Source organism: Zalophus californianus, chromosome 5, assembly GCF_009762305.2.
Source record: "Zalophus californianus isolate mZalCal1 chromosome 5, mZalCal1.pri.v2, whole genome shotgun sequence".
Taxonomy (NCBI): domain Eukaryota; kingdom Metazoa; phylum Chordata; class Mammalia; order Carnivora; family Otariidae; genus Zalophus; species Zalophus californianus.
This window is the reverse complement of record NC_045599.1, coordinates 115,865,100-115,892,110: the sequence shown is the minus strand read 5'-3', so window position 1 is coordinate 115,892,110 and position 27,011 is coordinate 115,865,100. Positions and strand designations below refer to the sequence as shown.

General features: G+C 36.3%; 1 protein-coding gene across 11 annotated transcripts in view; it reads left to right on the top strand.

Moving 5' to 3' along the window:
• The window catches only part of ITGA1 (integrin subunit alpha 1), a 167,818-nt gene that overhangs the window by 109,805 nt on the left and 31,002 nt on the right, over positions 1-27,011 (top strand). For all 11 annotated transcript variants that reach the window (XR_003522259.1, XR_003522258.2, XR_003522257.2 and 8 more), the window contains 11 exons: positions 738-811; positions 1,484-1,628; positions 6,964-7,106; positions 10,519-10,662; positions 11,917-12,174; positions 14,380-14,510; positions 17,937-18,103; positions 19,737-19,873; positions 21,905-22,015; positions 23,808-24,017; positions 25,803-25,883. Coding sequence is in view for 8 of the 11 variants with exons in the window: in XM_027606606.1 (XP_027462407.1) it covers positions 738-811; positions 1,484-1,628; positions 6,964-7,106; positions 10,519-10,662; positions 11,917-12,174; positions 14,380-14,510; positions 17,937-18,103; positions 19,737-19,873; positions 21,905-22,015; positions 23,808-24,017; positions 25,803-25,883 (1,601 nt within the window). In the remaining 3 variants the exon portion in view is untranslated. The remainder of the gene's footprint in view (positions 1-737; positions 812-1,483; positions 1,629-6,963; positions 7,107-10,518; positions 10,663-11,916; positions 12,175-14,379; positions 14,511-17,936; positions 18,104-19,736; positions 19,874-21,904; positions 22,016-23,807; positions 24,018-25,802; positions 25,884-27,011) is intronic.

Below are 27,011 nucleotides of genomic sequence, written 5' to 3'. Positions count from 1 at the left end.
AGTTGCTGTGGCTGAGGTGGAAGAGCTTGCTGCCTGTGTTCTCCTCTAGGATTTTGATGGACTCCTGTCTCACATTTAGGTCTTTCAAAAAATGGGTACAGATTCTTAAAAAAATATGTGATTGTATGGCATGTGACCTAGAGACCATCAAAAAGTTCCTTCCAATTTGTGAGTGATACCTACCACCAGATATTAGAGCAAATACAAACCCAGAACCCCTCACCCTTTATCAAATAATGGCATTCTGAGAGGATCTGTAGCTGGAAATACAGGTGGGGCTGGTAGAGTCAAGAGACCTCTTTAGATATGTGAATAAAATTATTTCAGCCCTGAAACATAGCAGGCAAGTTTAGCCTAATGTGTGAGCAGGATTCCGATGGTGTGAGGGGAAGACAGAGATTTTCAATCTCAGTACTTTCAACTTTAACCCCCTGGATCCAAAGTGCCATTATCATCCACAGGCATCCACAGTGTAAGAACAGAAGCATGAATGGAAATTTCTCAACTTCTCCAGCAAGGGTGGGGAAGCCATCAGTCAAGAATTTAGACATGGCCCTTCTGCTAACCTTCTCTGTCCTCCACCCAGCCCTACCTAGGAATTTTGGGTTGAGAAATGTGTGGCTGAACATACCCAAAAGATGTTGGAAATTCTGGTTTGTAAAGAGCCCAGACTGTAATTGGCCTCTGTCTTCTCCAAATCAACAGTGTGCTAACAGGCATTTATGTTTCTGTTATAGCTACAGCTGACCAGTCAGCAGCTTCATTTGAAATGGAAATGTCTCAGACTGGCTTCAGTGCTCATTATTCACAGGTACATTGACCACTTGGTAGAAAATGAAGTATCTTTTTTTTTTTAAGGTTTCCACTCCCAAAAGCAATGCCCAGGCATCAGCATTATAAGTGCAACTAGCAGTTCATGGCTTGAGCGGTTATTCCAACTGTGATGATGTTCCTAATCCAAATAGGAAAATGACATTTCACAAACTTACTAGGAAAATGAGTTCTTCCACACAGTTCACTACACTGTACTAATAATTGTGAATCAAACATTTTGAGGTCTGCCTTATGTAATTATACATCTGGCTAAATGAAATACTTAACTTAAAATGGTTTCTAATGATATGGAATGTATCTTTTTCTCAGTTTCAGTGTATTCAAAGATCTTACTAGAATTCCATGTTCAAGACCTAGGATTCTTGAATTAACAGAATTAAACAGAAAGGCAAGATTAGGAAATGTATCATTTGTAGTTGAGGAAAGAAAATGCATCAGAGTCCATGCAAAGGAATATTAACATTGCAATGGGCAATTGTACTATACAACTTAGGGCAAGTTACTTACTCTGCCAAGTTACTATCATGTTATTGTGAAAATTAAATGAGTTAATATATGTAAAGCACTTTGACTAGAACCTATCACATTGTTAATGCTGTGTTCTTACTATTTTGTTAAATATCATTTGTTTTCTCTCTTTGGATATAAGGACTGGGTCATGCTTGGAGCAGTAGGAGCCTATGATTGGAATGGAACAGTCGTCATGCAGAAGGCTAATCAAATCATAATCCCCCAAAACACAACCTTTAACGTTGAGTCTACCAAAAAGAATGAACCTCTTGCTTCTTACTTAGGTAAAGTTTGGATGTAATTGATAGAAAATTATTATGTTTTATTTTTGGTTTTGTTTTTATTTTTAGCATTCTTTGCTTATATTTATATAGGCTTACTTATAACCATGTAAGACAAATCACTTCCAAGAGTTAGACATTTTATAGGACCCATGAAAATTCCAAAACAGCCTTAGTTTCTGAGCAGTAGTCAGAATAATAGAACATGGAGGTCACGCTCTCTCAGAAGTGCAGGAATGGTTTAGGCTGATATGTGCACTTTTTGAGGTCTTCCTGTTTGGTATTCTCATTAACTTCAAGAAGAGCTTTGCACCTGGTGGACAGGAAATTACGATAAAAAAGAGAAACCTTGATTCAGCTAATATCCTGAAGGTCAGACTCCCATTTTCTCTTAAATATCCTATATCATTGGTTTCTTTCTATGGGTCCTAATTTTGGAAAAGAAAATGTTAATTTGTCTTGATATATAGCTTCTTCTTTAATAACTCTATTAAATAAGACAAATATTAAGATGTAATATCATCTTATTTTTCAAAGACTTTTCTGGAATGAGGAGTTATATGTCAGGAATCACCTTATTCTAGATCTGTACCAAGCTGCCTAGAAGATACCAGGGATCTATTCTAGCACTAAATGATCTCAGTAAACAATTAGGAGGGCCTAGGATGAAAAAAAAATGCTCAGGGTATGGTTTCCCAACTGTTCACTCACTCAACAAATATTTGACCGGTACCTATTTTGCCCCAGGCGTTGTTCTTGGTGCTGGGGTGTAGTGGTAAAGAAAACAAATACCTTTCACTGTTCAATTTTAGTATGTTAGCATTCCTCTCTGGGATCTTTCTGTCCTGGAGGCAAGTCTTTTTCTCTCTCTATTCCAGTTTATTTCTATTTTACAAGGAAGATAGGAGGTCTTTACTAGTAGATCCATACATCTCCTTATTCAAGGACACATCTTAAAACTGTAGAGGCAACAAGACTTAAGAAAAATGAAAGGCCTGAGGATTTAAGATAATTAAAAATATGGCAGTGAGCAGCAAATATAACGTGAGTCCTCAAACCCCTTAACACATGTTGAACTGCATTCATGAAAGTCTAGTTTATTTCTCATAAAAGTCCTATTACATTCTGCCCTGGTCAGACATTACACATAACAAAAGAAAATGCCAGACTAGGTTGTGCTGATTAAAAGATTATCTAAAGGATACTGATCTGGAAACAATTCCTTTCTCTCCTTCCCCACCCCCGACAAAATTTGAAGAAATTAATGGTTAGGAAACAAAATGTATACTGCATATCTTTTAAGTATTTGGAGGATTGTACTCTAACATAAAGAGGTTGGGCTCAAAATTCATATACATTAAAAGAGATCTTAGCATATGGTAAACATCCAACTTTCCAAATTAGGATATTAAGGAATAGAAAAATGATGTCACAGCTACCTATGACAGATCTGAACTAGAATCTAGGTCTCTTGATTCTGTTCCAGTGTTCCTTTCAAAATTAAAGACATTTACAAAATTAAAGATATGGCATGAAATCCACAAAGATGTGTGTGACATCTTAAGAAGTTCACACATTTTGGGGCACCTGGGTGGCTCAGTTGTTTAAGCATCTGACTCTTGGTTTTAGCTCAGGTCATGATCTCACGTTCCTGGGATTAAGCCCTGAGTTGGGTTCCATGCTCAGTGCAGAGTCTGCTTCAGATTCTCTCTCTCCCTCCCTTTCTCTCCCTCCCCCCACCCTTGCATGCATATGTGCACTCTCTCTCTAAAATAAATAAATAAAATCTTTTTAAAAAAAAAAAGCTCACACATTTTAATAACACTAGGTTTTTTTTATATTCTGAGTTATTATTTATATGATAAAATTCCTTAAAACCAAACAGTCTTAAGAATCCTAAATCTATTTTTCCCGGAAAGCTTAGATTCAAGGTTGCTTAAAGCAGGCTTAGAGAATTTAAGACTTAAGGATATCACTGTGAGCGAGAAAAAAAACTAAGAGAACCTTTATTCGTAACCACAGTATTTATAACATATGATTTCTTTCTGCCCAGAAAAGGAAATTTGGGGGTATGTTGTCCACAATGTGCTTAGATGATTTTATATTTTAGAAATCATTTCATTAGTTTAATCACAAGTTAGCACATAAGATATTTTGCCAACATAAAGTTTAAAAGCACCTAGAAAGGGGACAGGGAAGAAAAATACCTTTGTACCCACAAACATTATTCTAAATCTAAAATGGAACTTTCAAAATGTCTGCTTGTATGGGTTACACATTAAGAAGAGTTTGAATGTGTTAGTCTGAAATCTGTGTGGATTGCAAGTTGTTAGGCTGTGGAAAATCTCATGGAGGAAACAAAGTGAGAGGTAGATGCTCTATAGAAAAAAAAATCTCATAGTAATCAATAATAACCAGAAAAAAGTAGGAACAGAAACTGTTGAACCTCTCTCAGGGTATAGTCATTCACTCATCTTTCCACAACCCAGGAATTGCCTTAGGACACTATGCACTTAGCAAGTGGTTTTGATGGTGAGAGTACAGTGGAAATCTCATTCCCTGCCTCCACTACCCACGGTCTGCCTCTTTCTAATCATGCCAGACAAATTCAAGAGAAAAAGTAAAGATGTGAGGCAAATGCATGAAACCAAAGCAGAACAGACCTGTTTCCCATTATCTCACCAGATTCGAGCACTTTTCCCAAGGAGTGAATTATGAGAGCTGACAGGATCTATTTCTTGTAAATCCATGCAGAAGGCTATGCGGTGAATTTTCCTTTTTCTTCAATTTTGTGCTTTCTCTTCAGAAAGCAACATTAAGCTTAGATGTTTATAATTATTTTCCTTTCAAGAAAATTAGACTTTACATGGCTTTCTTTCTCTCTCCCTCCTTATTGTCTTTAAACACTTGAGCTTCAACCAGTAAGGACCTAACCAGTAGACTACTGTCTTTGTGAAGACTTCAGTTAATAGATGTAGCTATCAAGAGCAAATTATCAGAATTAATTAACCAAATAATCACACAACTCCAAGCCTCAAACATAATTTTTTAACTTTTTTTAAAGGTTCCTTTATCAGTTGGCCTTCATAGCTCTGTAACTTAAAAAAAAATCAAAGTGTACTAACACTCTTGGGCCAATCCCTTCTTAATATTTCTTAGTAGAGTGATATGAAATAAGACAGCCTTTGTTTTGCACATTCTTCTTTTTTATTTTATTTGTGTATAAACATGACCTTAAAGTTTTTATTTTTTAAGCAATATTGTGGTTAGTAACATAAGTACTTGTTTAGTAACATTACTTGTTTGAAAAAGAATAGTTTACAATTTATTATGCATGGTTTTTTTTAGAAGCTCAAAGAAAGATGAAGAAATGAGAATGTGAGAAAAATATTCATGAAGGAAAAATGCCTGAGGAATTGTGTTCCTTTAGCACTTGTGAGATTAAACATGTTTTAGTACAAAAAAACCTCTGTTCCTTTACAGAAATGTTGTAAGAAAGTGAAACTATTACCTTATAGTAAAACACGTGAAAAATAAATTTTCCATATAATCTTTCTCTTAGTAAGAAATACTATTCTGTGACATTTGGAAAAATAATCTGCCCTCTTCTCCTCTACTGATGGGCAGATCTGGTTATTAGAACATTTCTTCTTTCTGTAGAGTTGAAATGTGCAATTTTTTATTCATTGATTTAGCTCTGTTCTCTATTGACAAAAAGAATAAATTTAATTCTTCACTCAAAAATTGAATTGTCTGCCTCAAAGATACACAAAAACTGAAAGCCCAATTAAAAAGAGGAATGTCAAAGCTCACTTTATAAATTTAAATTCCAGTTAGTTAACACAGTGTAATGTTAGTTTCAGGTGTACAATAGTGTGATTCAGCACTTCCATGCAACACCCGGTGCTCATCGCAACAATTGCGCTCCTTCATCCCCATCACCTCTTTCACCCATCCCCCCACCCACCTCCTTTTAATCAAACAAATGCAAATTAAAATCACAGCAAAGTATTATTGTTAGATTATGTTTAACATCTATTAGAACATTAACAAATTTAAATAACAGTAATGATACCCAAAGTTTGTGAGAGTTTGATAAATCTAGTTTGTGCTTTGGCCGTTCATGGAATAAATTAGTAAAAATGTTCTGGAACCAATTTGCCAGACACTGAAAGAATTGAAAAAATATGATCCAGTAATCTATTCCTTGAAATTTGTCACCAAAAACCCAAAAGAAGAAAAAAATTTAAATGTTCAAGGATGTCTTTGCAGCCTTAAGTATAATATCAAAAAATTAAAAATTGCCAGGGACGCCTGGGTGGTTCAGTGGATTAAGCGTCTGCCTTTGGCTCAGGTCATGATCCCAGGGTCCTGGGCTGGAGTCCCACATCAGGCTTCCAGCTCAGCAGGAAGCCTGTTTCTCCCTCTCCCACGCCCCCTGGTTGTGTTCCCTCTCTCACTGTCTCTCTCTCTCTCTCTGGCAAATTAAATAAATAAATAAATAAATAATCTAAAAAAAAAATTAAAAACCACCTAAAAATTCTACCATTCTAGTGGGAATGATCCTGTGGTAGAAACGTAATCCCTTTATGCCTTCATTCAGAGAAATAAACATCAACTACTTAAAATTACTACTGAAAAATCTACAGCAGCGAGGGTACCTGGGTGGCTCAGTCAGTTAAGCATCTGACTCTTGATTTCGGCTCAGATCATGACCTCAGGGTCCTGAGATTGAGCCCTGCGTGGGGCTCCGTGATGGCCATGGAGCCTGCTTAAGATTCTCTCCCTCTACCTCTGCTCCTCCCCCGACTTCCCGTGCACACACGCACCCTCTCTCTCTAAAAAACAAATAAATAAACATAAATAAAAATCTACAGCAGCGACACCGAAAAGGCTTACATTTACTATGATTCCAACTGTATAAAATTATTAATTTTATAAAATAAAAGATAATAAAATAATAAAATAAAAGTAATAATTATTAAAATTATTAGGTTCTATAAAATATGTCCAGATGAAGTACAACTGATTTATTACAAAGTCGTGAATTGGGATTATGAGGGATTTTTTGTGGGTTTTTTTTTTCTTCTTCTGTCATCATTGTCATATCATTTGTGCCTTTAAACAATGAAAAACCGAGGTGGGAGTGGACAAAGCAGTCGCAGTAATCAGAGAGCATGCTAAAAGTTTCTACAGAGACAAACTTCCCTGCATTAAAAAATATTTTCAACATATAAAAATGATTCTCCCAACCATTTAAAATGGATCTTAATTTATTCTGTGCAGGCTTTAAGGGGTCAGATAGTATAGTTGACACCTGGCGTCGCTCTTTTGTTAGGTTACACAGTGAATTCCGCCACTGTTTCTGGAGATGTGCTGTACATTGCTGGACAGCCACGGTACAATCATACGGGCCAAGTTGTCATCTACAGGATGGAAGATGGAGACATCAAGATTCTCCAGACACTCAGTGGAGAACAGGTAAGCTTAAAAATTATTGTTTTAATTTAATCCATGTATACTCTATGTAAATTTAAATTAACCATCAACTGTCCTAAACTCTAAAAAGAAAAAGTACTGGGGCGCCTGGGTGGCTCAGTCAGTTGAGTGTCTGCCTTCGGCTCAGGTCATGATCCCAGGGTCCTGGGATCAAGCCCCGCATCGGGCTCCCTGCTCAGCAGAGAACCTGCTTCTCCCTCTCCCTCTGCCCTCCCCTACTTGTGCTCTCTCTCTGTCAAACGAATAAATAAAATCTTTAAAAAATAATAATAATAAAAAAAAAGAAAAAGTACTGTCCTAGTCAACATCAACCCTAAACAGGGCTCCATGTTAGCTTCCTTGCAGAGATGTAAAATGCCTGCGTCTTTGGCCTCAGGAATATTTCAGTTGCATGGAAATGGAGATAAGATGGATAGATGATGTAGACACACATGTACAAATATATACATATAAGAAAAACATTCTAAAACATTAAGCCTGAAAATGCCAATGGCACAGACAGTAAATGCAGAAGATGGAAAGATTGTTTTAAGCTAGGATTGGTGCCAAAAGTCTTACCACGAGATCAGATTTGTGCTAGTTTAGAAGGAAAGACAGACCATAGATAAGTAGAAAGAGCAGAAGAGCCAGTTAAAAAGATAACACGGACCCCAACTGTGTGAGGTTTTTGAATGGCAAACTAAAGAATTTGGATTTTCTCCTGGAAGTATTGGGAAGTTATGTAAAATCAAAAAATTCTCATTAGATGATATTGAATATTAAAAGTAGTTTAAGAAATCATACATGCAATATGCAAACATAAATATATGTAAATATTTTTTAACCGAAACATCTATGTGATTGGTTAGTATTGCATTGCAATCATTTGGGCTTCACTAAATATCCCCAGCTCACCACACTGCCCCTCCACCCTCCTCCCATCACCAACTACTCCACAAGGCTGGGCAGCAGCAGCCTTCCTCCCCTGCAGGTGTACTCACAGCTGCCCAGTGCAGCAGAACAGCTTAGGTCAGAGGAGACAGACACATCCTTGCCTGATGTTAAAGAGAGCTGCCCTCTCTTTAACGCCCCACAGGAGCCCATATCTTTTAGAATGACACCATAAACATAGCTTTCAGGGCTCTAGCTAAGGGCGTGCAGTTGTCAGAGTCATCTTGGGAAGCCCAAACTGTGTTAGCTCCATCAGGTATTTACAGATCCCCACAGCCTAAATGCAATGTCCCAACTAGAGATTATTTTGACCAATCTCAATATTGCTTAGTAGTATAACTGAAATCCTTTCCCCCACAGATGTCCAGGGGAACAGAGTTAGAGTGAACCAAAAGTAAGAGTCTCATGTATAAAGATTCTCATATATATAAAATAATAATACCTGGTGAAAGGGTTTTATTAGCCTTTTGCCCACATTTGTAATCAGAAAATGCTTCAACAATCTAAAAACAGGCTAAGGTGAAGAGAGCCTAAAATGATGTATCACCAATAAAAATGGAAAAGGAAGGAATGCAGTAGACATAAATAAGGAGGAACTGACAGGATTGTAAAATGAAGTATTTTCTATGACATCTTAGGTCTGATATCACTCTACTAATTGTCTACAAGACAGGAAGTGAGAATTTTGTGAAAAATTACTCATGAAAGTTACAAATGATTTAAATTACAAATGATTTAAGTTTCGAGCCTGGGAATCTGAGAGAAAGGTGGCACCATTATTAGAATGTCAGCAACTCAAGCAGTGTAGATTTTTTTTTTATGGTATTTGGTTTTACATATTTCCTGTAACAGTGAGCACAAATTCAAATGGTTGTGGGTGTCAGGAAGATAAAGTAAATAAATAAAGCTACTACACAGAAGACAGCAGGAAATGGTGGGAACCATGGGCTGGGCAGCTCATGAGCCTTCTAAACATTAAGCTCCCACTCAGCTCCAGATGGCTATTGTCATGGGGGAATGAAGACCCAAGGTTGCTAGATCTTACAGCATTTTATTTATGTTTGTAATTAATTCAACTTAAAAAAAAAAAACCTTTTCAACCCTTCATAACCTATGAGGAAAGGACATTTGAAAGCCAATGTCTAGCAGCTGTCTGAGTGTCTAACAATGTCTAGGAATGCAGAACTAGAGCCTTGAGCGGAAGATGGAATGAAATTTGCCATTTTCAGTAATAGAAATGTTTGGAAGGATTGGCCATCTAGAAGAGAATGGTGGAAAAGTGCAGATCTTAGCTTAGGGGAGGCCAAAATCTAGGGCATGGGAGGAGGAAAAGGAACCAGCAAAGATGAAAACAAAAGGTGGCCTCTGATATCGTGGCAGAATCAAGAGAGCAAAATTAAAATCATGGAAGCCAAGACAGGAAGTTTCAATAAGACAGCTATCAAGAGCATCAAATATTAAACACAGGTCAATATTTGGGAAGGTTATTGCATTTAGGTAATGAAGTTCAAGTCTCCTGCATTTCCCTAAAATATATCCATATCTTTAAAAGAAAAAACATTGCTGCAAAGGGATGGTCCCCCTGCAATCTTTTTGTATTTTTCTATCTTCTGCAAGTGCTAGGACAAGACTTAGCCATTTTGTTGAGTAAACAATCTTCTTTTTTTTTAAAGATTTTATTTATTTATTTATTTATTTATTTATTTATTTATTTGAGAGAAAGAGCATGAGTGGGGAAGGGGAGAGGGAGAGAGAGAAGCAGGCTCCCCACTGTGCAGAGCGCCCAACGCAGGGCTCCATCCCAGGACCCTGAGATCATGACCTGAGCTGAAGGCAGACACTTAACCAACCGAGCCACCCAGGCACCCCAATCTTCTTTTTTTTTAATTTAAATTCAATTAGCCAACTTATAGTACATCATTAGTTTCAGACGCAGTGTTCAATAATTTATCAGGTGCGTGAGCGAACAATCTTCTAAGTCTACAAGATGAAATTCCCTGCACTGGTATCCCAAGACATTCACTTCTTCCTATTGTATTTTATTTCTTATTTTTATATTACTGTGTATAAGCATATATTGAAGCCATCCCAGAATGCCTTTTATTGTTTAATCTCATTTTATGTCCTTAAAAAAAATCATGGTGACATTACTTAACATTTTCTGCTTTTTGGAGAAGAGACATTAGGATGAAATCTAAAGGAAGCCGTTTCTCTTACTCTCAGGCCGCAAAATCTATGACAGGGGCTCATCCTCAAGGGTGGGTCTGCCTATTTTTTAGCCCCCGACAAGAGCCAATAAAGAGCTCTCAGGTAGAATCCATTTCTATACTTTATTTCCATTCCCGTATCTATCTGAATCTCAAATACTCTTCTAGATGAGAATAAGTAAAAGAAATGCAGGCTTTTAGCTATCTTGAGAATTTCTGATGTTCATCAGACTATTTTGTTTTGTTTTGTACCCTAGATTGGTTCCTACTTTGGCAGTGTTTTAACAACAATTGACATTGATAAAGATTCTAATACCGACATTCTTCTGGTTGGGGCTCCCATGTACATGGGAACAGAGAAAGAGGAACAAGGGAAAGTATATGTGTATGCTCTTAATCAGGTAATGCTACCTCTGAGTTTGGCAGAATTTCAGGAATATCTCTTCCTTTCTTTCAATCTCAAATAAGTAATGCAGTTCCAATTTTGTACTCACTTTAGAAAAAGGAGCGAAGAATCTTTCAGGGCCTCTTTACCCCCACCAACTCCTCAGTTGCTAAATGAACATTTTAGAATTCTAATAAGGTAGTTCAAACCATTAGATGTTTTCCGCTTGGAAATGTGAACTATTCTTTTTTAGCAGAAAATATAGAATAAAGATAAATATAAATCTCATTAAACTGCTAAATAAACTCACAGGGCAGCCATTCATGGCTCTGGCCTGGAGGTGTTGGAAACATTAGCAGTTAAAACTGCATTCACTGTCAAAACAGTTAAAGCTAGGGAAGCAGAGAGACTGTGGAGTAGTGAATTTTAAGGCAGTGACACCAGTTTCAGCAAACTACTATGGTCTTTGGAATACCTCACTGGGCTGGAGTGAGATTTTGTTTGCCACTCCTGACTTTAGACATCATTTGTTAGGTGAAATAATTCTCGATTTCTTCATTAGAAGAGTTTTTTTGTTTTGTTTTGTTTTGCTGTTTATGGAAAAGTCCAGTATTCATCTATTTAGCTTTTTAAATTCTTAGTCTCTTCAATTAATTTTTTAATTCATAAATTGTATATCTTTCTTCCTATCATTTTGTTTGCTTCCTCCATCAAATTTTTTTTTTTTGGTCCTGTGCTTTTTTTTTCCCTTTTTTCCTAGAACGTGTGTTCCTGTCCATCATTACTAGTACTTTCTTTACTGAGTTTTTCAGGGTTTTTGTTTTTGTTTTTGTTTTTTTTGCTTTAGATAGCTTTGGGAAAAGTTTGCTTTTTGAACAGTGTAATTTTCTCCTTGCCCTATAGAGGAGACTCTACAGAGACTTTTCAAAGAAGCAAATTTGGATGAAGGAAGGATAAAGGCCTGAATTGAGGATTTAAAAATTCAGTTCTTTGGCTTTAAAAACATTCTGTGAGTTATATACTCACTAGGTTGCATTAAAAAGAGAATCCATTAAAATCCTCAATATGCCTTCTTCCCTACACTTCTACAATCTGTTCTTTAAAATCTTTACGTGGTTCTCAGATAAGCACCCTTTTTAAGAAATTTTATAAACTTTACCGTTGATGTACAAATGGTTTTTAACAGCGCTGATTTAGCATGTACTTAAAAATTTCACTATGCTGTAGTAATGATAGAAATCCGTAACTATCCTGTTTATCATTCTTCCAGACAAGGTTTGAATATCAAATGAGCCTGGAGCCCATTAAGCAGACTTGCTGCTCATCTCTGAAGCACAACTCATGCACAAAGGAAAACAAAAATGAGCCATGCGGGGCTCGTTTCGGAACAGCTATCGCTGCTGTGAGAGACCTCAATCTTGATGGATTTGATGACATCGTAATAGGAGCTCCCCTGGAAGATGATCATGGGGGAGCCGTGTATATTTATCATGGGAGTGGCAAGACTATAAGGAAAGAGTACGCACAAGTAAGAAGTTAAACCTACACATTCCCACCCTTAAACGATAAGTGGGTTCAATGCTAGGCTTGCTTCTTGTCTTGCTTCATGAGTTACTTGATTTTTTTTTTCTTCTTCTGACTCTATTGGGAAACTAGATTTACTTCTCTTTTCTTTACAGAAGCATCATTTTGTATTTTATCCGTTTATCTAGGTTTTTTTTTTTCCTGTTGTTATTTGCCATGTCTCCGTGATCTGAGCTCTTGGAATAGTAAAACACAAACCAAAAAAAAAAAAAAAAAGAACACTTTTTAACGATGTGATTTAACAGTTGCAGTGTGCCTGATCCTAAACAGAGGATACCACTTTCTGAATAAGAGAACAATAATGATATAATTTAGCCAATAAAGATGAGATTATTGTTTTTATATTCAATATCCGTGTTGTTTTAATGAAATTGCATTACATTTATATTTATAACTTAAACTGGTATTTTTTTGTCAAATGAATTTGGGTTCCTGAAGGTTTACAATTTCCTCACAAGTAATCCCTCTTGGAAAAAAATCTAAATAATTAAGCTTAACCTGCAGGGATTTCTGTTGTTCTTGTTTTAAATTTATTGTCAGTTAATGGTTCTAATCCATAAATGTAATTTTTTCTACATAAGAAAAATATCAATTTGCAGAAGTATTTAATGCACTATAAAAGTAGGGGAGTCTAAAGGGATTCTTCTAATGTAATTGTCTGTTTTAAATAACCATAAGTAGTTAGGCATTGAACTACTTATATAACATGAAAAGAAAATCAGAACATCAATTATTTCTTTTTATAGTTGTTCTTTTTGTACTATAGTCAACAAAATTCTCAAAATCCATTCATCCATTAAGTTGTGCTTAATTTTTTGTAAAGTGATAATGACATTAGTGAAACAATAAAGTAAAGGGTATATTTCAGTAACAACACTACCATCCACTTAGTAAATTATTTGTTTTCAAATAATTCAAAAGTCTTCATGGTATTACTTAACTGAAAACAGGCAGTATTAACCATGGGGGCATGATGGAATGAGGAGCTGCAGGAAGGCATTTCTTTCTTGTGTTCTACCACTTTATTCCTTCACTCTTAATCCTGAAAACTTAGTGAAATGACATTTGCAGTAGAAAAAAAAGAGGATATTTAAATCATTAATAATAGGATAGATTGTCATAAGAAATTTATTTTGTAAAATGGTGGTAACTCAAGATGCAGCTTTAAATAACAAGAAAAAAGAACAGTAGAGTTGAGTTTGCTTAATTATTGGCAAAATGCTTTCCCAGGGTTAGGTGAGGATGTGCTCACTTGTTTCCATGGTAACCAGAGGTGTATGTGTTTGTGTATGTGATAATCCAGAATCAAACTGAGTGAACTCCTCCAGAACCAATGAGGCAGATGTCTCGGGTTTGTTTCCTGAAAAAATAAGGAAATACTTCCCAATGAGCCACAAACATTTCAGCATGCAAAATGTTTCCATTTGGTTTGCCTTTTTTGGCTTCTTAATTTATGGTTTTTAAGAAGACCTCAAGCTTAGGGAGGGTCTGTCCGTCCTGTCTCCTTGCCACCAGGTTCTATTAAAATGTTATCAGCTTGAACCAAAGCTAAATCAGGAAGTATGAATCGTAAACACATTATGAGTGGGTATGTGCACAAATCAGCCTTGAGAACTCCACATTCATTTGTACCTATTGAGTTTATAGTGCCCTTGACTTTTAGCAAAGAAGATCATACACTGGAAAATGTATCTGATGGAATGTGCTATTTATATCCATCCCCCAAATTTCGTGAACCCCAAACTGACCCCTAGGACAAACTTCTACTTCCTCTCTTGCTTGTATGATGTGTTTTCAAGGTTCCAGTATCTTTAAATATCTCTGTGTTATGGGATTGAGTGGGAACTAGAAAGGAGAGCCAATTACTCACAATGTTTTCCTTGAGCATTAGACAAAATGACGTTATAAAATTTTTTTCCCTCTCTCTGGTGTCAGCAACCCTGGATTATTTTGTCTGTACTATAAAAAGAATAACCTTTGGTAACATCTGAGTAATTCAACTTGTCTCCACATGAGGGGCTTCTTAGGCAGGTTTCCAAAAGATCTGCAATTTTTATTTTTTGTTAACCAATCCAAGTTCTCAGATTTATTTAAAACTGTTTTTGAAGAGACACTCTGGCATAAAAACTCTCTGTTGGGACTTTTACAGCGTATTCCATCAGGTGGAGATGGGAAGACACTAAAATTTTTTGGCCAGTCTATCCATGGAGAAATGGATTTAAATGGTGACGGTCTGACTGATGTGACTATTGGGGGCCTTGGTGGTGCTGCCCTCTTCTGGTATGTATTTTAATAACATCCAATTCATCCGATGATACTGCACAAATAGTTCCAGAGCTCAGAGTATGATTGGAGCTCGTGTCATACCAAATATCTGTTTTCTTTTGTACCCCATTATTTAGATAAAAGCTATTTAGTAAAAGAATCTGGGGGAGTCAATAAATCTTAAAAATAGAGAAACCATATTAAAGGAACAAGTAAAACCAACTCTTAATTTGGGGTACTTATTATGTGCTTGCCACTAAGGTAGGTATTCTGTTTTAGGGGGCAGCATAGGAAAGAAGAGGGCCTCATAGAGAATTATATAAACAAGAAAATATGCTTAACTTTGAGTTGTTCACAAACTTTTCGGGGTAATTGACTCTTCATTCATTTACCTAATATGTATAATTAGACAATTGTGCATCATTGTTTATATTATATTTCTATTATATATATTATATATATATTATATTTATACCATACCATACATAGATGGTAACTGCACATATTGTGGTGAGCATAGCATAATGAATACAATTATTGAATCACTATGTTACGCACCTGAAACTAATATAATATTGTATGTCAACTATACTTCAACTTAAAAATTTGAAGAAAAAATTTAAAAATTAAAAACAGAGATAATGTCTAAGAACTTATGGCCAAATAAAAATTGTACACTAAACTGTACACAGATAATAACCATTATGTTAAAAAATGGTTTAACTGTACAGTAGGCGGAAAAGAAATTGCAAGGTGGTGCCTAGGAAAGGAGAATGCTGGGTAACAAGTAGCTGTGACTTGGGGAAGGGTTCACCCAGAAGCAGGACTCCAACCCAGAAGTCGCCAGTATCAGCAACAAAGGGTACAGTTAGTCTCTGTTTAAACAGTTAATCCTGGATCAATTTATTTTGATAACCTTAACTCAAAAAGTATTTAGGGTGTATTCACTCTCATATTAAAAGTACATACATTATAAGGGCAATTTTTACTCTCCAGTTTTCTTTCAAAGGTTTCTTACAAAGCTCTGAAGACTTATTTTTATGGCCTCTTTTACTCCCAGTCAGTGCTTTATCGTTGATGGGCCAAAATGACAGAGTTGGACCCCTATCATTGCCCAGCAGAATGGACCAGACCAACAGACTGGGACACGAGGACCAAGATTTACAATGCTGAAGGAGGGATTTAGAGTGGATATAGGTGGCAGGCAATAAACAGAAGTCCGTCCCAATCAGGGACTTCCAGGAGCAAATATTGAACGCCCCATCATGTGGAATAAATTGTGCTATAACCCCTTTAAAGACCTTGTTGGGGCAGATGGGTGTGCGGTGGGAAGTGGTCAAGGCAGCCTCATTCCTGAAGGATCCAAACTACTAAGCAGGGAACTAGACATACTCGTTCATTGCTGGTGAGAGAGTAAACTGGTTAAAACACATTAGAAGGTATTTGCATACAGTATTTTAACAATAACTGTTAAAAAGCCTCAAAAATATTCATACTTTTTAACAAGGAATTTGCTTCCTAAAAATTTTTAAAGATTTAATCTACACCTAAGATATATAATCTTTAGAGTGATCACAGCACTGGGCTAGTAACTATTTAAAAAAAAAAACAAATTAAGACAAATGTCCAATAAGAAAGGACTGAGTAAATGGATTACAATAGATGCATATGTTGGAATAGTATATTGTCATTAAAAATAATGTTTCCAGAAAAATACAAATATTGGAAATCTGTTCATTATATTATGTTTTAAAAGTATGTATGGATGTATAGGCATGTGTGTGTATGTCTCCCTGTATATATATATATATATATATATATATATATATATATATATACACAGACACATCTATATGCATAGATATATATTCTTCAAAGAAAAAAAAGCATATCCAATATTAATGGTGATTATTGCTGAGTGGTAGAATTACAAGTGATTTCTGTTTTCTTTGTTTCCTTTTTTATGTTTTCATGTTTTCTAGGGGTAAGATGTTTCAAAAGAAAAATATAGTTTTTTAATGCAAAAGCAAATCAAAGACCTATGTATTCACAAGATAACTAGCTATAGAACTTGTACTTGTCTGTACAAGTATTATAGTGCACACAAGTTGTCCATGGGCCTTTGGACTCTTTCCAGATTGAGAACAAATTCAAAGATTCCCAAAATATGGTTTTGGTTCTGAGGTTGCACCTGAGCACTTGATTCCATCTTCCTTCCTTCACAAGCAAACAGATTTTTGTCTTGTGAACTGTAAGGAATGAAAAATAATCTTCCTTCTAGCCTTCTGAGTTCTTGGCTGATACCCTTGTAATAAAAGATTAACAAGAGAAAAACAAATAGAAGTTTATTAACATGTATGCCCCATGTATACGTGGGAGATACCCAGAGAAAAATGAGTAATTCTTTGAGGTGGCTTAGAATTTAGACTTAAATACCATCTTAATAGAGAAAAGGAAGAAGGTATGTAGGCCTCTATAAGGAGAGCAAATACTTTTTAAGGAAGTTAAATGGACCTAGGAAAGACCAGATGGGTGATATGATAGTTTGTGACAAAGCTCATCTCCTCTGGTGTCTCCTGTCCTGTGATAGGAGTCAATCCTTCCTGGTCGATGAACTCCAGTGAAGTTCCTTTTGGAGTGTCTGTCTTTGGGTACAAGGAGAGTTTGCAGAAGCCTCTTCCTGCATTTGCTGTTTGTCAAGTGCCTACAGCTCAAAATAATCCATATACCAAAGTGATATGTTTTGGAGTGACATGGCCTGAGCTCCTGTAGTCATATTTTGAGGTAGTATATTCTGCTACCACTCAGAACCACAGCCTAAGATAGTCCCAAAACAACCTGGGTGTCCTCAGAACATCAGATACCATCACTTCTGTGAATCAAAACTTCACCAAAGAGGGACGCCTGGGTGGCTCAGTAGGTTAAGCACCCGACTTTTGGTTTCGGCTCAGGTCACAGCCTCAGGACCCTAGGATCAAGCTCAGCGCAGAGTAAGCTTGAGGTTCTCCCTCTCTCCCTATCCCCTGCTCACACATGCTCTCTCTCTCTCCCTCAAGTAAATAAATAGGGGCGCCTGGGTGGCTCAGTAGGTTAAGCATCTGCCTTTGGCTCAGGTCATGATCTCAGAGTCCTGGGATCAAGCCCCGAGGCAGGCTCCCTGCTCAGTAGGGAATCTGCTTTTCCCTCTCCCTCTGCCTGTCTCCTCTGCTCATGTACAAGCTCTCTTGCTCTCGCTCTCTCTCTCAGATAAATAAAATCCTTAAAAATAATAAAAAATAAAATTAAATAAGCATTTTTTAAATCACCAAAGAAATGGAATCCTGAGAGCCCAACTATACACAAAGAAGTATCCCCATCAGTGCATTCACATTGCACTCCCATAATGATGGCATTCATTAAATGTGAAAATGTGTGAATAATCATCATTATTTATGTTTGTAGGTCCCGAGATGTGGCTGTCGTTAAAGTGACCATGAATTTTGACCCCAATAAAGTGAATATCCAAAAGAAAAACTGCCATGTGGAAGGAAAGGAAACAGTATGCATAAATGCTACAGTGTGTTTTGATGTGAAATTAAAGTCCAAAGAAGACACAATTTTTGTAGCTGGTAAGTGTCATACGTATACCAAGTACTTTAGGGCAGCAGGACAATACATTTGGTCCCGCATGATGAAATCCAGTAAGATATTGTATTTTACCCCATGATAGGGATCTGCTTATCACATTTGCCCCTGTGAACATGTTGAACCTTGAAAAAAAAATCTACTGAAGAAAGACTATGTTATGGAACCCAATAAAATCTGGAGCAGAAACTATATGCTTATATGCAATGGTCTCCACAGTCCATAGTTCCCCTCTGGCTCTCGCATTTACCACAAACAACCAGGTGCTAAAAACAATAATAATAATACCATTTCAGAAGTAGAGTTTGGAGATTGGACCAGGAGCCCAGTTTTCCTTCTTGTGGGTTTTCACAACCCCTCTGTTCCTTCTCCTGCTCTCTCTTTGGTAAGACTGGTATTACAAAGTGCTTGAATGCTTTGCCACCCCCACTTCCTGAGATCTCTTTGCTCCGCTTAGAAGGTGACATGGTTTTTGAGAATCAGACATGTTCCATGTGTGTGTTCTCGGGCACAGTCTAGGTATGTCTTCCTCTCTACACATACACTTCCTAAGGTGGCTTTTTAATGATATTGAAATATGTTGGAGTCAAAACTGTGGAGGCCATAGGCTGCAAAAGAGTAGTTTACTCTATAAACCAAATGTAAGTAGAATATGAAAAATCATTAATCCTTAAAAGCTATTTTTCATAATTATGCTCTGCAGTAGCCCTCTGACTAGAAGATAAATGAGGTAAAAATGTAAAATATGATTTACATTTTCATATACAACATTGTTTCAGTCTCATTTAATTTTTATAGAGTAACTAAGCAATCAAATAAGTAGGATTGTTGCCTTTTTAGAAAGTATAAGTTTAACTTGTTTTTTATTTTGGTACGACTATTTTATTAAATTTACTTATTAAGCTTCTTTCATTATGTGCTTTGAACCGTCTGAAGTGACTTTTTCATAAAATAGATAAGAATTCATGAGTGTATATTTTTTTTATCTATTGAAATAAAATCAGGGGCACCTGGGTGGCTCAGTTGTTAAGCATCTGCCTTCGGCTCAGGTCATGATCCCAGGATGGGGATCATGACCTGAGGTCCTGGGATTGAGCCCCTCATCGGGCTCCCTGCTTGGCGGGAAGCCTTCTTCTCCCTCTCCCACTCCCCCTGCTTGTGTTCCCTCTCTCGCTGTGTCTCTCTCTGTCAAATAGATGGATAAAATCTTTAAAAAATAATAATAATAAAATCAATATTCTAAACAGGGCTTCAACATTGCTAAACTAAAAAAAATAATTTAAGTGAAAACCCAATAAACACATGCATGGTCAGAAAATTAGTTTATGTTGGTGTACATGTGTATGAGTGTGTGGGTGTGCATATGTACATATACATTATAAAATAAGTGTGATTAAACATCAAAGGCATAGTGAACTCAGAGAGTGGTTCTGTAGAGTTCTTGAAGGTTATCTTCATGACTAAGACTACCATTGTACTACAGTAGTGTGGATAAGCTGAGGTAATAGAAATTTTTTGTTGACTGATTGCTCAAGGGATTTTTCTATAATGTTAATTTAATGAACTAGACCATATAAAAATTACCTCAAGTAAATATTTTTGTCATTTTGTTTCCAGATATGCAGTACCGTGTCACACTAGATTCACTAAGACAGATATCGCGAAGTTTTTTCTCTGGAACTCAAGAAAGAAAGATTCAAAGAAACATCACAGTTGAAGAATCAGAATGCACTAAGCTCTCCTTCTACATGTTGGCAAGTAAATCATATGTTATAGCTGCTTTATTCCAAATCAAGAATAAAGCATAGATGTCTTATTTCAAGTCAATCTTATGGATTTCATTTCAAAGTGCACATGATGAAGTAAACTTCATTTTATTTGGTCACTTTTATCAGAAAATCACAGGTCTGATTTTCAGATTTCCAAGTGCATTTCATAAAACTATCTTTCCTCTTTCCTGTGTGTGTTATCAGTCATCCTTATATTATGGAATTGTAGAAGGCACAGTGCACTAGTTGATAAGAAACCTTCTGCCTTCATTCATTCATTCATTCATTCATTCATTCATTCATTTTTTATATTCATTCATTTATTCTTTCAAACTGAAAGCATCATTTAACTTTTGTGGGCCTCATCTGTCACATGTGGATAAGTGATTACATGCCCTGAGGAGAAATGTTGGGCCATAGGCTTTCTGGGGTCCCTTCTTGTCCACAGAACTATGTATTTCACTTTTTGACTTTAAATTAAAGGGAAAAAAATCTGGCATTTTCTGTTATCCATAGCCTTTGTGCTACCTAAGTTTCTTTCTGTTACAGTAATAAGGGAGCCTTGGAAACAAATTATTAATCTCCGTAGATGGCTAGGAAGCCAGTTTGAACCATTTAAAATGCATTTTATTTAGTCACTATGTAAATGTGAAATGTTCCTAATAAGGGCAGGAGTTTCTTAACATTTTCTTATAAGGTACATGATACTTAAGGAAAAAAAAAGAGGGAAGAATGGATGTAATGAGAAAACACAGATTTTAGTGACTGAGACAGACTTGGGACTTATACATGATCCTGGAATTTTAAAGGAAAACAGGCCGATTTCCCCCCACCTCTGATTTATTTCTGTATTCTTGATGTATTCATACTCTATATTTTTAAAATATTATAGTCAGGGTAGGGAAGTGACAGAAAACATGCCTGTTGATGTACTGTAATTTTCTTCAGTGATTTTCAAGTCAATATTCCCCACAGAATATATATCAAAATTAACTTATCTGTCAACACTAAGATCAATCTATAATCAGACAAAAAAAAAACCGGAGTTATCCCCCTATTTACTTCATCAGAACTGAACATTTAGGAGTTAGAACTTGTATAAAATTTGAAAGGGTGTGAAACTAGATGTGCCCCTGCCTTCAACCTGCCAGAAATCACTGTAGTGTATATTTGTCCAAAATGTAGAATCTACCTATGTGTAGGCACTTGGTATTAAAAGGAATGAACTAGTTTCAAAATTTCTAAAATTCTTTAAGTTTTAATAGATACATTAACATTTGTTCTGGAGTCAGCCACGGTGGAATTTGTCTCAAAGGCTTCTCTACATTACAAATGATTTTGACCAAGTTGTTTAGTCTCTTAGAGGCCCAGTTTTTCATTTGTAAAATAATGACTATAATAGTTATTCATTTTGGAGGACTGTTGAAATACTTCTCAATAATGTGTGTAAAGTTCATAATTCCGGACATGCCATAAATGATGGCTGTTACTCATGATAGTATAAAACGATATTGGTTGCATTCCTATTACTTACATATCATTTTACATTATAAAATTCTTGCAACTTGAGGCATATATTATACTAACGAAATTCAATTCAATTTAAAGAAAGTTTGCTCATTTGAACTTGGGAGACTTTCCTAGAAGTATTACATGGCAGTTTTTAGCTCAAGATCTCAAGAGAAAAGATATTCTTCTACAAGCAGCCCAGAGTAGTATATCTTGACATGGCAAAGTATGGCACATCCTATTACTCCAGCAGGGCCCCCGAGAAGCTGGCGGTGGATCAACTGGTCATATTCTGAAGACTCTGCATTCAGCAGTGTCCCTTATCAAGGCAGAAGGCAGTCTCTCTCCAATGAAGCAAAAGCCTGATGAGATCATATGTCAGATCAGGTGCACAAGAATGTTCCATCAAGCATAACCCACAGGGGCAGAAGAAGGAAGCCATAAGAAGGCCAGAACATTCAGCAAATATGATACCAATGATAAAATATGTTATGCTTCAACCTGTAGGACAAGCATGACTTTCGGGACTCTGTAAGGATAACTTTGGATTTTAATCTTACCGATCCAGAAAATGGGCCTGTTCTTGATGATTCCCTACCAAATTCAGTACATGAATATGTAAGTCATATTTTTTTAAAATTCAGAATGCCTATATGTGAACATATTGGGAGGAAAAAACCTGAAACATATAAACACACATACACAAACCTACATCAATTTTTTAAAAAAAGAATGAGACTCTTCTAGACTTTTCTCAACTCTTCTATTTCCTATTGTTGGAGGGAACTTACAAATAGTATCTCTTTTAATCTCTGCTAAATTTAGGACGAGTTGAAAGAACGACATGGTTTAGCTTCCTGGAACTCACTTTATTACTAATGAGCACTGGGTTGCATACATGGCTTGGGCATATTGGGTGTCCTCCTACTGAACAAGGTTTAGACCACAAATAACCAAGTGCGTCATCAGAGTGCTCATTAATCTCAGGCCTCATTCAAGGGGGCCCACCTCATAAAACTTGCAAAATGGAAATATAGAGCAAGAATGTATGCTTCCCATGGGCACACCACTGCCCCAAGAGCAGAAGAGGTGGGAAGGGACTGAGCTGTGTTCACCCTGCTCCTGCTTCCAAATTCACAAAGTCCAATGTCTCACCCCTGAGAAAGAGTGAGTGAGCAAGTAGAAAGATGGGGTGGCACCAATGGAGGAAGCATTAGGGATAGGGAATTAGTTTTCCCCATACCCATATCTTTCACTTTCACTTTCTTCCTTTCAAGTATATTTATTGGGTATCTTATCCATACCAGGCTTCAGAGTTTAGTCTAACCTAAGAAACAGGTATTAGGTAGGAATTAAAGCATGTGCTCTGGAGAACTTAATTGTTTTATGGGAACTTCTGCCTACATAGAAAGTCAGGGCGCACACCCCTGAAGTTGTGACATTTAAATTGAGACCTGAAGCAAAAAAGATTTTCCATCCCATTCACAGGAGTGGAGGGAGCTGTGTTTCGTGCACAGAGATATGTGTAAAAGTTCTGAGGCATAAAGGAACTACACTAAACTCTCTAATGTGGCTGAAGCTGAAGAGCAAGGGGGGAAGGTGATAGGGATGAGGAGGGGGGCATAGGCAGGAACCAGATCATTCTGGACTTGGTGCTACTGCACAGATATCTTGAAGAGCAAAGGGAATGCTATTGATGGTTTCAGTTGGTTCAGTGATAGTACTGGATTTATATATTTTTAAGGATTACTCCAGCTGCAATGTAGAGAATGATTAGGGGAACAGTGATTGGAACAAGAATGGGTGCAGGAGAACACTTAGGAAGCTGTTGCATTAGTTCAGGGAGGAAATAAGGATGGCTAGACTAGAGGTAAAGGTGGAAATGGAGAGTTTGGAGATACTTAGAAGGGAGGTAGAACTTAGCGAAGGTTTAGATAAAAGGGTGGGGCTCAATGGGAAGACCAGTCAAGGAAAGCTCCTAGTTATGTGGCTTGACCATTTTCTACCTCTGAGCTCTATTACATTCCTAAGTATTTGATTCTTTTCAATAGAAAATCTCATAATTGGGGTTGAGTGTTAAAGTGTTCTCTCATAGATTTAGATCTTAGAGTACTTGACTTGATTTTTCTGAAACGCTCCTACTTTGGCAGACTAAAAGTGAAAAACATCTGTGAAAAATTGTGCATTCTTTAAAGGACTGGAAGAATTTATATTCAGGGAGTTTATTATTTTTCCCTATAAATTGTAGGAATAAATCTAAAATTCCTTATGATTTCTGCAGTGGAATCTGTTCTTTTTATGAGTTGCTTAACTTAGTTTGGCAATATATCATTTCACTAAGCAGGTTAATAAGTAATTTTCAGTCATGCTTAACTAAATGTTGAAAAACACTTTCCTGTGACCATTTCAGATTCCCTTCGCCAAAGATTGTGGAAACAAGGAAAAATGTATCTCGGACCTCGCCCTGAAAGTATCCACCACAGAAAAGGGCCTGCTTATTGTCAGGTCCCACAACGATAAGTTCAATGTTAGTCTCACAGTCAAAAATAAGAAGGACAGTGCCTATAACACCAGAACCATAGTGCACTATTCTCCAAATCTAATTTTTTCAGGAATTGAGGTAAACTTTTAGTTTTATATTTGTTTATTCTTGTAATAATCATTTATTGAGCCTACTTTTTCTGCTACTGAACTAATTGTTTTTATTGGGTTTAGAAGAATAGAGAGCATTTTGTACAAATTATTAGTACTCACTCATGGTGAAAGTACCAAACTTTTTTTAAAAGTTTTGTTTTGATGAATGTCTTTAGAGATCTATGACTTTTCTTAGATTCGGTATGAGGAAAGTATCACTGATGTGTCAAAATCATACCTTTCATAGAGGCATTACATAGCTGAAATTGAGACAAAGTCAAAGAAAAGTATAAACATAACAAAGTCAAGAAAGTTAAACAGAGGTGCAGTAATGCATGTATGGAGCAAAAAAATGCTTACATAAAGAAAAATTAAGATACTGTTTCTCATGTTCTATGTAAAATCCTTACACTGGCAAGAGAGGTGTTAAATTACAATGTCTTAGTGTCGTTACAGAATTTTTTTTTTATCTTGGCAATAACATAGCTGCATAAGATGCTATGTCAGGAATAATTTGTACTTCCACATTTGAACTTTGCTTTTAATTCTGATCTCAGAATGAATCCCCCTTATTTACAATTCTATCTATATAGATATGAATTAGCAATATGTATGATTCATATTAAAAGCAATACCCTTTTTAATTATAATATTAAAGCTCTATTGTCTAGTTTCTGTAAATTCAGACTTTCATTGATATTTCTCTCTATTTATTAGGATATCACTTAAAAACATGATGACTAACAGAGGCTTAAAAAAGTCCTCCATTACTACCACATATTTTAGATTCAGTAAAGAATGTTAATTATAAATCCAAATGTGCAGAGTGATGTTGGAAAAATATTACCACTGAATTTTTCTCTGGAAAGGGGACTATATTAAAAATCATTGCCAGTATCCTCAACTAACTTCATGGCCTTGGTAGAGAGGGAGAACTATAAAAATCAATAATGCATCTCCTCTACTTCTATTAATGATAAAAACAGTAATAATAATGACAGTCTTTTCCTGAGTCACATTATGTTCCAGGCACTGTTCTAAGCATTCCACTCATTCAATTGTCATTAAGTAAATAGGTATTATTGTACTACAGAGATTCTAAGATAAACCCTTTCTGTCACATTTTAACTTTGCTGTAACTGCATTTTACAGTTGATGTGTTTACTTAACTGGCAGCATTTTCCCCCTCTTATTGGTATGCAAAATAATGGTGAGTGGCATTATTATTATTATCTCCTATTCAGTGGCATTTTCAATTTGATGAAATAGAGTATGACTAACCTCACTTGAAAGAAAATCAGGCTCAGAGAAGTGAGGAGTCTTGACAAGGAGAAAGCTAAGAGTGATGGAGTCAGAATTTAACTCCTGGTGGTCTCAGGTCAGAACCCATGCTCTTACCACTGAGTGAGACTCTTCTCATGACAACCACTCACTGTGGGCTTCCATAGGGCAGTCTAGGACGTGTGGATTATTTCGTCCAGCCACCTAATCACCCTGTGCGGCACATGCTGTTAGTATGTCCATTGTGCTGTGGGACACCTAGACAAGATATGCGATGTGCTTTGTCCTTCAGTCTCCCGTAAATAATGTTTTCAGATTTTCCATGGTTGGTGAGACAGGTGATCTCAGAATGCTGTGACTATCCCAACTAAATTGAGAGACAAATCTTAACAAGGCAGAGTCCAAGGCACAACTGGGAAAATTCTGGAAAACCAAGCTCAAGTATTTCACCTGTGTGTCTGCTCTAATTCTGTTTACTTTTTCTTCCAAGGCTATCCAAAAAGACAGTTGTGAATCCAATCATAATCTCACATGTAAAGTTGGATATCCTTTCCTGAGAAGAGGAGAAGAGGTAAGCAGATTCTAAAACATACATGTGGCAATTGGATATGAAAAATATTATGCTCAAAGTTAAATATATAAGTCCCTCTAGTGGTATTTTAGGGTGATGTAGATGAAGAAGATTGAGTTCAAAATTTTGAGATATTGGAATCAAAAGCCAATTATTGCATGAGTCAAACTCAAACGTTAAGACAAAATTAAAAATTTACACTTGATAATTTATCTTATAGTAGTAGGATTTTCTGGCCTGTACACCACAACAGATCTTTCATGCAGATTCGTTTAGAACTTTGTATAGAAACTCTTTTTTCATTTCTCTGTCTCTTTTTAATAATATCCTCATTGAGATATAATCTACATACCATAAAATTCACTTATTTAAACTGTACAATTCAATGGGTTTTTGTTTATTCACCAAATAGTGAATTGTGCAGCCATCACCTCAATCAGTTTTAGATCATTTTCACATCCCCAAAAGAAAGTCTGTACACATTACCAGTTACTTCTCTTTTTTCTCCTCCAGTCCCTCCCCCAACCTCAGGCAATCTACTTTCTTTCTTTACGGATCTATTCTGGGCATTTCATATAAATGAAATCATACAGTCTGTGGGCTTTTACAACTGATTTTTTTCACTTAGCATAATGTTTTCAAGGTTCATCCATGTATCAGTAGTTCCTTTTTATTTCCAAATAAATTCCATTTTGTGGATGTATCATATTTTATTTATTCATCTATCAGGTGATGGGCATTTGTGTTGTTTTTCCACTTTTTGGTTACTCTGAATATCTGTGTGCAGGTTTTGGTGTGGGCATGTTTTCCATTCTCTTAGGGTGGAATTCCTGGGTTATATGATAACTATGTGTAACATGTTGGGAAACTGAGAAACTGTTTTCCAAAGTGACTGCACCATTTTTCATTCCTACCATAAGCAATGTATATCTTTCTTCACATTGTTACTGCCTTTTTTTTTTTATTATAACCATCCCAGTGGGTATGAAATAGTATCTCATTGTGACTTTGATTTGCATTTCCTTAATGGCTAATGATGTTGAGCATCTTTTCATGTGCTTACTGACCATGTGTATATCTTCTTTGGAGAAATGTCTATTCAGATCCTTTACCTATTTTTTAATTGGG